We start from the raw sequence: 12,160 nt of genomic DNA, 5'->3' as shown, positions 1-12,160 counted from the left end.
TGTACCTTTTCGTGTGGAATTCACATGCCCCATCACAGGGGCACATCACCATTGTTTCTTTATCCTTTGGCATTTGGTGTCTTCCACCTTGGAGCCCTTGTGAATGAAGATGCAGTGAACATTGTTATATGTGTGTTTTTGTGGACATGTTTTTTCATTTCTTTTGGTTAAAAATGTCTTAGAGTAGAATTACTGAATCATGTGGAAGGAATTTTTTTAACCTTAACCTTAAATCGAAGAGTGTTCCCAAAGTAGCCTTTCCATTTTATATTCCCAAAAAGAGTGTATGAAAGTAGATTCTTTAAAACTTAATAAAATGTATATCAGTGGCTTGCAGAGCTTTAATGATACTATATGAATGTTTTACCCAATGAAAATTTTTTTTCAAGGATATGTTTTTTTAATAACTTTATTGAAGTATAGTTGATGTATAGCATTGTTTATTTCTGCTGTACAGCAAAGCAATGTTATATACATTCTTTTCCATATGGTTTACACAGGATATTGAATATAATTCTCTGTGCTATACAGTAGGACCTTGTTGTCTATCCATTATATATATAAAAGCTTACATGTGCTAATCCCAACCTCCCAGTCTGTCCCTCCCCCAGACCCCTCCCCGTTGGCAACCACAAGTCTGTTCTCTGTGTCTGTGGGTCTGTTTCTGTTTCGTAGGTATGTTCATTTGTGTCATATTTTAGATTTCACGTATAAGTGATATCGTATAGTATTCAGCTTTCTCTTTCTAACTTACATGAAAACGTTTCTTATAGTTCTTAGTTAACTCATACTTAGGTTTGACTTAGTTCTGGAGGAAGATGCTCTTAAGAAAAGGATGTTAAGTATCTCTCCGAGAGAGGAGGTTCTGCTGTCCATATCAGCTGCTGCCAGGCATGCCTGGATTGCTTCCTGGCACCAGCAATGTTAATACTGGTCAGCCAGTCACCTTCACAAAACTACTTTAACTGAAATGTGGGAGAAAACACAAGTTAAAGCCATATACACAAGTTATATAATTTATTATATACAAATAGTTTAAGTTTCTGTAGATTGTAAATAGTTAACTTTCAAACCTGTCTCCATAGCAGGCAACTTGACTTGACCCACCGTGGAGTTTATGCCCCAGAAGACGTGTATCAATTTCTGCCAACGAGAGTTGGGGAGTCAAGGACATTGAAAGTCAATTTGCGAAATAATTCTTTTATTACACACTCGGTAAGTTGGAAATACTGCTGTGGGTTGTGGAAAAATAAATGTATTCTACTATTTGATAAACATTTTTCTAAGAATTAGAAGATTTTTTATAGATGATATTTAAGGTATAATAGTTAATTTTTAAAATACCTTAATACTGTGCTTGAAGAGAAACTCATGGGAAGTTTATGATCCTTTGTCTGAAAATTATCTAGTATTTTCTTTTTTTTTTTCTTTTGTATTTTCATATTTTCATTTTTTAGTTTCTGTTCTTGTTTTCTTCTGTATGATCCTATGAGCATATTTCTGGATAACATTTACTCCAGTCAGAACTATAGTAAATTCATTAAAATTCCCTTAAGTGTTTTCATGAGCATTTATCGTCTTAACTTCATCTTGTGGGTATACATAAGCAAATGCACGATGTGTTGATTTAAATATGCACAGATATCTAACTTGTGTAACTTCATAAAGTGTTTCATATTAAATTCCAGCTCAAGTTTTTAAGTCCCAGAGAGCCTTTCTACGTCAAACATTCAAAATATTCTTTGAGGTGAGTTTATCATAAATCAAAGTGTTCTCATCCTGGTGTAGCTCTTTGTGTTCAGGACACTGAGATTGCTCTTGGGGGCTAGGACTGTGAGGTCTCCCTCAGTTACAGCCCCTCATCTTCATCACCAACACCCAGAGCACTAAGCACATGGTAAAGGGGATGAGGAGCCTACAGGGGAAACAGTCTGACTGTGGGTGTATGTGGTGAGTAACAACTCAGATTTGTGCAGTGTTTGGACTTAGGGTGTGACTCCTGTTACCCAGTATTTTGACAGCCATATACTTAACTAGAACCTTTGTTGTCTTATGATTAACTTTAGAGTAATTTCTGGGTCAGGTGTTACTTTCATCACACTGAGAATCAAGGATTTAAATTTTTATTAATTTGGACAAAAATCTTCCCAGATTAATTGGAAAAACTTTTATTATCCTGTTTTCCAGTGTAATTCTTAAAATAATCCTATATTGTTCTTAAATCAAGGCCTCATTTTCTTGCCATCCTTGCTTATTTTATTTTGTTAGTGTTTGTTTTTATTCATTTTAAAGTATTTATATATATTCTCCCAGTTTTATTGATGTAATTGACACACAGCACTGTGTAAATTTGAGGTGTGTAGCATAATGATTTGACTTACATACATCATGAAATGATTATCACAGTAAGTTTTGTGAATACTCTCATCTCATATAGATACAAAATTAAACAGAATATAATGCTTTTTTTTCCTGCAACATGAACTATTAGGATTTATTCTCTCAACAACTTTCATATATAACACAACATGTTCAGTATATTTTCCATGTTGTATATCACATCCCTGGTGCGTATTTATCCTACAAGTGGAAGTTTTTGCTTTCTAGTTTTGATGTACTTTTTATCAGTCCCACCCACCACCTTCTCCAACTACAAATCTGATCTTTTCTATGCATTTTTTTTCATGTCTGAAAATATTTTTATCTTACAGTCATTTTAAAAAAATCTTTATTTGTTACAATATTGCTTCTGTTTTATGTTTTTTGGCTTTTTGGCTACAAGGCATGTGGGATCTTAACTTCCCAACCAGGAATGTAACATGCACCCCATGTGTTAAAAGGCAGTCTTAATCACTGGACCTCCAGGGAAGTCCCTTGCCTTCATTTCTGAGAGGCAGTCTTACTTAGTACATGATTCTGATAGAATCACTCCCATCTTATAAACCTGCTGCACAGGTTTATAAATCTTATAAATCTGGCTTACATTGTTTCTAACAAGAAGTCTGCTGTCATCCTTGTGTTCATTCCTCTGCCTGATGTGTCTTTTTTTCTGGCTGCTTTTAATATTTTCTTTTACCATTGTTTTTTTTATTTTTGAGGGTGAAGTGTAATTGACCTACAACACTCTTAGTTACTGTATTTCTGTTTTTGTTTCTGTACATTTCAAACTGATTTCACCACACTAACTCGAGGATGGTACATTACCACACAAATACATTACACAGTTACTGGCTGTGTTCCCTAGCTGTACATCTCATACCTGCTGTTCATTTATTTTGGAACTGGATGTTTGTGCCTTGTCATCTCCCTCACCTGTTTCTTTGCTCCTGTACCCCCATCCCCTCTGGCAGCCATCTGTTTGTTCTTTTTCTCCATGACTCTATTTCTGTTTTGTTATGTTTATTCATTTGTTTTGTTTTCTAGATTCCACATGTAAGGTCATTTGATGTTTTGTCTCTCTGACTTACTTCAGTTTAGTATAATACTCTCTCAGTCCATTCATGTTGTTGCAGATGGTAAGATTTCATTCTCTTTTATGGCTGGGTGTATACCACTGTGTCTGTACCATATCTTCATCTGTTCACCTGTTGACCGCACTTGGGTTACTTCTGTGTAACATTGTTTCCAGTCCTCTCACTTTCAGTCTGTATAAGTCTTTAGATCTGAAGTGAGTCTCCTGTAGCCAGCATATATGCTGGTCTTGTGTTTGTATCCATTCAGCCACTCTTTTGATTGGAGCATTTAATCCATTTACATGTAAAGTAATTATGGATAGGTATGTACTATCAATTTTGCTAATTGTTTTGGGGTCTTTCTTGCTAATTTTATTTTTCCATATGACACCTGTAAAGGTTGAAATTTCAAACTGGGTTGTCACTGATATTTACAATTTTAACATTAAGGTTGCATTGCACTTAATACTAAAAAATAATTTTATCTTCATGTTTGAATCTTTAATTAAACTTTATTTATTATAAGCTTTTTCACTTTAGCATCAGGAAGCAGTCCTAGAAGCATGTTCTATTCTGTGTAAATAGGCCCCTTGCAGGCAATCGAGGGCTGACTGAGTTACTAGCCCAGCCACACTGACTCAGAAGCTTACGGTTCCTCTTGTTGTTGGAAGATAAGTCATTCCCTCCACCCCTCCTACTTTCTTCCCCTTCACGACCCCATTCCCCCATCCTCTGTGTTAGGAAACCTAGCTCTTAGGAGCCCAGCCCAAAGGCACAAGTTGTGTGGAGTCAGCAGTGAATACACCTAGACCTCTCTCAGCCTCAGTGTCTTAATTTGTAAAGGTGCCAGCAGCCTGAACTTGTTACAGGATACGTGAGAGGCAGTCCCGGGGGTCCTGAGAAGCCCCAGCAGGACCCACAGGTGTTGACAGAGCATCACGGTTCTGTCAGTGCTTTCCCAGCCAGCCTCTTCATCGAGAACGTGGACGATGGCGGCCTTAAACACTTCCAGTCCAAACTTTCCCACTTCTCTGCCCTGAGCTCTCCTCTCCCATTGGTCTGTGGGTCCCTACCCTGGGGCCTGAGACTGGTGATGTTCCAGGGTGCTTAGAGCAGGCTGGCTCTGCCGAGCTGAGGCTGAGCTGCAGGAGCAGTTTGCTGTTCACAGATAGTCATTTGAATTCCCAGTTGGGGCCCTTTTTAGTAACTAAGGACAGATTGATCCTGATTGAATGATTAGTCCTGAACACTGTTGTTATCTGAATTTGAACCTTATCATAATGGCCATAGTGCATAACTCTGCTTCCTGTTTGCTGTCTACTTGGTTCATCCCTGACCTTGATCAGTGTTTTGCAGGCATTGTGTCTTTAAGCATGAAGCATAGGGGTCTTGGAACACTTGTGTAAACCAGCATACACCTGGGGCTTCAGATCTTTGTTTCCAGGAGCACTTATCTTTAAAAAAAATAAACTTGTTTTTTTAAAAAGTTAAGACACCTTCAGATTTAAAAAAAAAATTGTTTGAAGAGCTAACAGCTTTTTAAGAAACAATATTTGCATTCACTTCATCTACAGTTTTGATAAAGACTCAGGACTTACAGTAACTTGTTAAATTGTTTGGCCTTATGTCAGTGTGTTAGTCGCTCAGTCGTGTCCGACTCTTTGCAATCCTGTGGACTGTAGCTCACCAGGCTCCTCTCTCCATGGGAATTTCCAGGCAAGAATATTGCAGAGGGTTGCTGTTTCCTTGTTCAGGGGATCTTCCTGACCCAGGAATTGAACCTGGGCCTCCTGCATTGCAGGCAGATTCTTTACCAGTTGAGCTACCAGGGAAAGGCCTTATGTCACTGTTCCCCATTTTATGACTGAAGGATGGTGCAGTCAATCTACCTGGAGATGAACATTCCAACTTTCATTCCTGAATACATTATAGTTTCACATTTTTCACTTAATTTGCTTTCACAGACTTTTTAAAAATTTAAACTACTATAGCTAAAATTTGTAAATCGGCTCCTTCTTGATCCTTTGCAGAGAAAAGACCTGTTTCTGTTCAATACTAGTAGTATCACATGCAGCAGTCTCTGTTCCCAGCCAGATTGTGAGAAGGCTGGCTAAGGGAGGTCCATGGGCAGTTTGTGGTTGCCTGGGAGCTGGGAGGCCCTTACAGGCGACCACATAACCTAAATGCAAATGTGGTTTTGGCAGTGAACAGGTCAAAGTATTTTCACATTGCCACCGTCAGCTTCCTCATCTGACCCTGTGGCCAGCTGGTAGCATCCTTCTTCCTGGTTGCCTGGCTGCCTGTCGTCCTGTCCCTGAGCTCTTCCTCCTCCTCACACACAGATGCCTGCAGTGCTGTAGATGTGACAGGGGTGATGCTTAAAGCATTCTTAACATGGAACTTTTTATCAGTGAGATGGCATTTTGCTTAGTTTCAATTTGTCTAAAAAACAGTTTTAAAATCTAAGATGTGTTCATTCTTGCCATCTCAAAGTAGACATTTTTATACAGTTGAACAAGATGACTTGCCATTCCAGTGCTAGAACATTTTTAGCTGTCCTAAATACTCACTGCTTTTCTGTGCAGCCTAGGTCATGTCACAGCATCTAAGAGAGCTTAGAAATATGAGAAAATATTTTTTAACGAGGCAAAATTTGGACAGTGTACATAAGGTAGCATTTCAAATCGCCTCATAAGATATGTTTGCTTTATACTCTTAAACATGTTATTACTTTAAAATATCTTTAACTTTTTATACTTTGAAGAGATTTAAATAAGATAATTTTATGCTTTATTGGTGGCAGGTACTGAAGTTATTCTGATACATTTCATTATGGAACTTAGGATAAATATGTAATCTTACAGATTCCACCATCAAAACTTTAATAATTAGCAACTTGGTATAAACTTGGTGAAATATGAATAAGAAAACCATGCGTGCAAAGCAGTAACTCTGATCTGTTCAACCAGGTGAAGTAAACTCTACGTCGTAGAAAACTCTTCCCTCGTGACACGTGCATAGGCTTAGATCTTACATAGAGGAAGGCGGGAAGCTGGCCTCTTCATATGTAAGAATGGCTTCTTTCCACTTTGGAGAAGTAGAGCCTTGCTCCCGTAGCTCCCTGAGAATCCTCTCACAAACAGGGGTGGGGCTACTCCCCGTGTAAGCTTGGGGGTTTTTACTCCTCCCAGGGGTGAGGCCGCTGGACAGTCTCGTGAGCTGTAGAGGCTGGTGCAGCGACAGTGCTGGACTCGGCAGGTGGACAGTCTGTGCGAGGCTCCAGGGGAGCCCCTCCTAGTCCCTGCTGGTCACCTTGTTTTTCTCAGGGGGCTGCCTGCTGTGGGGCTAGCAAGCCCCACTCCTCAAGTGGGAGCTCTGCTCCATACCAGGAAGTCCCCTGTCCTGGCTGTCCTGCAGCAGGGCTGTTAGCTGACACTAGGTTCTGGGGGTTTGCCTGGGGCAGAGGCACGGGGCGAGGGCATGTACCGGGCACATCCTGTTGCCCACCGAAGGTAGGTGATGGTGGAGGTGATGGAAGAGGGGCACTGACGGGCGGGGTTTTGGTCAACGTTCTCCTGTGGGCTCTAGGTGGTCCCCTCTTTCTCTTGACTTTTTAAGAAGAATCTGTTGTGTTCCCAGTTAGCCCCTAGAGCGTCCTCTGCTGACTGTTTATTCAAGTCTAGTCTGCTTAGACTTTGTAGCTGATGCCCCGTCTGCCGGGCTCACACACACATGCATTCTGCGAGCTGGCCTTGTGGCTGAGCAGCCAGAGGGACGCTCCTGAGTTACAGAGAAAGAAGGATTCGGGTTGTTGAAGTTTATAGGTTCATGGTTGTGAGGGGCTGAGGTGTTTCCGGCACCTCGCCAGCCCTGCCTCTCCACCATCAGGCACTGGCTCTCATGCCTCTGCTGCAAAAGTTGTCCTCAGCTGAGGATCTCCACATTGTGTCAGCATGCTTTCCAGTTACATGTTCCCGTGTGTGTGTGTATATGTATGTATGTATGTATGGGTGTAAAGCCCCCTTGGTCACCACACTGCTGGGCGCTGGAGCTGTGTGGACCCTGGTTCTTCCTAGGTTGTGTCCCAGTTTATTCAGTGTGTGAATCTAAAGCAGGTGATACATATTTGTCATAGTATGTTTTTCAAAATTCTTTCTCAGTTAAACATAGAGTTCTGCATTCCATATTGAACTTTGTTAATTATGGAATCATCTAAAGATTTGTTTTTGGATATTTTAATGCATTTTAGTAATTCATAAGTTACAAAGCCTTTTAGGTTGGTAGATTGTACTACATTATCCTGAGGATTAAGATGCTAACGTGAAAGAGAAAGTTGTCATTTGTCAGTGCCATCAACAGGTACCAGTTTCTTTAAAAGCAGCTTTGCATTGATGTGGAAAAATGAGGTAAATGCATTGGTGAAAAATGACCCAGACTTTCAATATGTATATTTTGTTATATCCAGGAAAAGGGCTTTGAAAACTTGGCCTGTTTTCTGAATTTCTAGCCCACTGTGCTGGGTCAGGAAACATGCTGGAAACAAACGCAGTCCGGTTCCTCTACTGAGCCCGCACACGTGTGGCTGAGATCAGAGGGACTTGCCCTCTGAGGAGAGTCTGAAAGCTGTGAGGTTTCACTTAAAAACCATTACGGTGGAAGGTCGGTGGCATCAGATGGGCTGTGGGAAGGGCCTGCATCTTGTTCCTCTCAGGAATAAAAATGTATTTTATTTTTGAAGTTTTTGGAACCTCGTTTTGTGAGCAGAAACAAACCTGCCAACATACTACTTGTACGTGCCTCAAGTAGAATACGATCATAAATTTTCAAAGAAACTCTTGGTAGGTTTCCTAAGAATTTTGGAGCAAACCTGTCAGCCCCAGTAAACGTTGGTTGCACCCATGGGGCGGCCGCTGGCATGTGCGCCCTGAGCCTTCCTGGGCTTGGCTGCCTCCTGCTCCTGCAGACGTGGCACCAGGCTCCAAGCCTCACAGCTCCCATTTCCTTGACCAGGCTCGCTCTCCACCAGGCATCGTGTGACTGGAGGGCTCTGGGTGCCCTGATGCCATGTTGACACCCCCTTTTCTCTGCAGAGCCCAGCATTACATCAACATGCCCGTGCAGTTCAAGCCCAAGTCCGTTGGCAAGTTTGAAGCTTTGCTCGTTATTCAAACAGATGAAGGCAAGAGTGTCGCCGTCCGACTCATTGGGGAAGCTCTTGGAAACATCAGCTAGAATCCAGTGTGTGTAAAGTAAATGACCTAAGTTACATTTTGGTAATTTCATTTTTTCTACACTACAGTTATGCATTTGTATATATTTTGTATGATAAAAATTGGATGTCTATAACTGTAGATTTGTTGCTTTGAGAAGCTAATACCAGACTAAAATAATCATGTATCTAGCCTACAGTCTTGTATTTAACTTTTACAGGGGAGAAGAGAGTTCTATTTTTGCACTGATGATGATATTCTGAATAAATTTGGCATATGTTTTAGTTGGTATATCCAGAAATAAACTTAATTTCCATTGAACTTGTCTTTTTTATATGATGTCATATAGAAATTAGAATATCACTTTATTCTGCTATATTTCCAAGCTCCTACATTTCTGTTCTGTGAATTTTCTCCTCCATCACAAAGTTTTGTTTGCCTTAAGCAATTCCTTCTTGGTTCCTTTGTCTTTCCACTGCTGCTGCTAAGTCGCTTCAGTCGTGTCCAACTCTGTGCGACCCCATGGACTGCAGCCTACCAGGCTCCTCCATCCATGGGATTTCCCAGGCAAGAGTACTGGAGTGGGGTGCCGTTGCTTTCTCTGGTCTTTTATCTAGTTGCCCAGAATAGAAAGGAAAGCTTCCTTCCAAAGAAACTGTCTTTCTCCAGAGTGGGGCAGTGTCCTTATCTGTGCAGACACTTGGGAGAGGTTGATGGTGTATTTTAGGAGAGCATTTATTGAAGTTAAAGGTGAACAGGATGACTTCAGAACCTGGTGTAGAAGGGCACAGCCATCAGGTACCACTGGGACCCAGGGGCAGGGACAGAGCCCCCGTGCTGTGACTTCCCTGGTTCCACTAGTGGTGGCCATCGCTGGTAGGTGTTGTGCAGCAGCGTGGGGGTCGTGGCTGATGTTGCTGACAGAGCAGGAGGATCATGGAGCATGTGCAGAGCTGCCACCGGGAGGGCTCTGACCCCAACGTTTACACCCAAGACAGGGAAGTGCACTCCTTCCTGTGCGCAAGCCCAGGACATCTTACCTGCCAGCCACGTGGGTTGTTGTCCACAGGTGAGAGCAGAGGTGGTCCAGCAACTGCCCATCCTCTTGGTTAAAACCTTCCCTTCAGTCTTAACACAGATACTTCCTGGTTTTGTTTCTTCTTTAGGTTTTTAATTTCATCCCCAGGAAGTGGCCTGGGACCAAGGGAGCCTGTGAGTTTTCACCTGCGCTCTGAGCCCTGAGAGCAGTGGTGAACTTGGAACAGCAGAGCTCTGACAGCAGGTGGAGGAGGAGCCGGTTGTGTTTATAGACGTCCTGTCTTGTCTGTCCGGTGCTGCCCCCAGAAGATGTCCGTGGGCACGTGGAGGTGTTCCTGTGCTCATTCTGAGCAGGGCTGGCCCAGGCCTCCTCCTCAGTACCCCCGCAGGTCAGCAGGCAGCCCTGTCCCCCTCATTCAGAAAGTTCTCCCTGCACTTGGGTTAACCAACGAAATCACTTTGAGGAGTTGACCTGGGGACAGGCTATGTTGTGGACTCAGCCGCATGTGAGACTTGCTCCCTGAGGCCTTAAATCCGGGCAGGGACTCCCATCATCTGAGCTGACTCACAGCGAGCACCACAGACCCGCCATGCCAAACCCTGGGTCTGCAACGGCTGTCAGCGTCACCCTGGTCCTTTGGGTCCCAGAGGCCGATTCTGTAGCAGCTTCCTAAACTCTTGGAGGCCTGCATGCATTGAGGCTGGGCCTGATCCCCCTCACTTGTTCTTCCATAGGCCTGTCCTTGGGGGTCAGGGGCGGCGCTCCCAGCCCCTGCCCTCCCACAGGGAACCTTCTCTTTCTGCCTTCCAGGTGCTTGGGTGAGGTGGCCCATTTGACTGACAGGTACCTGTACTGAAGGCTGGTTCTTTGAAGCCTCAGTGCTTGAAGTGCAGGTGGGGAGAGGGGGAGAGGAGGGTTCATGGTCTGAACAAATGGATGAGTGTCGGTATCTTATCTTTCCATAGAAATATCGAGAGTCCATGGTAAATGTATACAATAATTACTTGCATCTCAAGTCAGAAGCAGGCCGTGCAAATGGAGAAGTGCTGGAAGGGCTGAGTCAGGAGCAGGCAGGGACCTTCAGCCCCCTCTGTGCTAGGCACGACCCTGGCAGGTGGAGGGGGCGGAGGTGAGGCAGGACAGTGATGTCATCGTCCACCTTGGGTTCCAAGAGAGTTTCCTTTAAAAATCATAAAGCGAATTTGGTAATGTAACTGGATACACAACTGATACAAAATCAGTAGTCTTTCTATATAAGAAAATAGTAATGGAAGAAAAGATCCACGAGGAATCCCCCAGGAATAAACATATGAAGAAATGTGTGTAATATTTACATGTAGCCTGCTAGGCTCTTCTGTCCATGGGATTTCCCAGGCAAGAATACTGGAGTGGGTTGCCATTCCAGGGGATCTTCCTCCCCCAGGGATCAAACCTACATCTCCCACATTGGAGAAAGCATAACCAAAGGCCAAAGACAAAGGACAAACTGGAAGTTTCTTGTTGACGGACATGTTAGCCATTGCAGTCTTTTCCTACTACACCTATGTAGCTGTTATGTTGGGTGGAGCGTGGCAGCGCAGTCAATGGGACGGCAGGGCAGTCAGTGTGACCTGGTGGACGTTCCCAACTGCTGTCCTGCCAGACTTCTGTGAACAGTGCCTGTTTCTTTACATTTTTGCCAAAACAATATCTGCACACACTTTTCCCACTCCATTAGGTGGGTCTGACAGGTACGCTGGCTCTGACTCAGGGAGCAGAGCACACCCAGGCAGGCACATCCTGGAGTCACTCCTTCCCCTCCCTGCTTCCTCCAGGTGCCTCCAGTGAGGAGGATGGACCTGCCTCGGGCGCTTTCCGCCTGGGCCACCTGTGAGGCCCCTCCTCTCCTTACGACCCTGTCCCGATGTGGGAAGGGGGAGCTTCCTTTCATGGGACTGTCTGAACTTTCTACCATGTTCAACTATTAAGTATTTTTGTAATAAAAAAATGTTTTGAAGAGGTTAACATAACTCCCCTGGTGGTCTAGGGGTTGAGAATCTGCCTGCTAGTGCAGGTGACATGGGATCGATCCTTGGTCAGGGAGGATCCCACATGCTGTGGGAGCAATTAAGCCCGTGTGCCACATCCTCTGAGCCCCTCATCGAGAGCCTGTGCTCTGCAACAGAAGTCACCACAAGAGAAGCCCATACTTACTGCAACTGGAGAAAGCCCACTTGAGTGCAGCAACAAAGACCCAGCACAGCCAAAGTAAATAAATTTTTTTTTAAAAAAATTGTTTTAATAAGATATTTAGAGATCTAAACGTCACTTTTTCTGCCAACGCTAGTTAACCTAAAGGAATGTATCACTTATTAATGTAGGTATTTGGTAGCCAAATGCTGCCTGTTGACCATCTTTCTCAGAAGATTCTGAAACATCTCAGTAAAGTTCTAGATGGACTTCCCTTCTGGAGGAGCTCG

At 43.3% G+C, this 12,160-nt stretch overlaps 1 protein-coding gene across 1 annotated transcript in view; it reads left to right on the top strand.

The window, feature by feature from the left end:
* Positions 1-8,980, top strand: part of CEP192 (centrosomal protein 192) — a 73,214-nt gene extending 64,234 nt beyond the window's left edge. Inside the window, exons 42-44 of the mRNA XM_040264584.1 lie at positions 1,086-1,215; positions 1,689-1,747; positions 8,543-8,980. Of these exons, the coding sequence (XP_040120518.1) occupies positions 1,086-1,215; positions 1,689-1,747; positions 8,543-8,684 (331 nt within the window). The 3' untranslated portion in view covers positions 8,685-8,980. The remainder of the gene's footprint in view (positions 1-1,085; positions 1,216-1,688; positions 1,748-8,542) is intronic.
* The last annotated feature ends 3,180 nt before the right edge of the window (positions 8,981-12,160 follow it).

This window comes from Oryx dammah, unplaced genomic scaffold (genome assembly GCF_014754425.2).
Source record: "Oryx dammah isolate SB20612 unplaced genomic scaffold, SCBI_Odam_1.1 HiC_scaffold_22, whole genome shotgun sequence".
Lineage (NCBI taxonomy): Eukaryota > Metazoa > Chordata > Mammalia > Artiodactyla > Bovidae > Oryx > Oryx dammah.
Note: the sequence above shows the minus strand (reverse complement) of the source record. Positions and strands in the feature narration are given on the sequence as shown.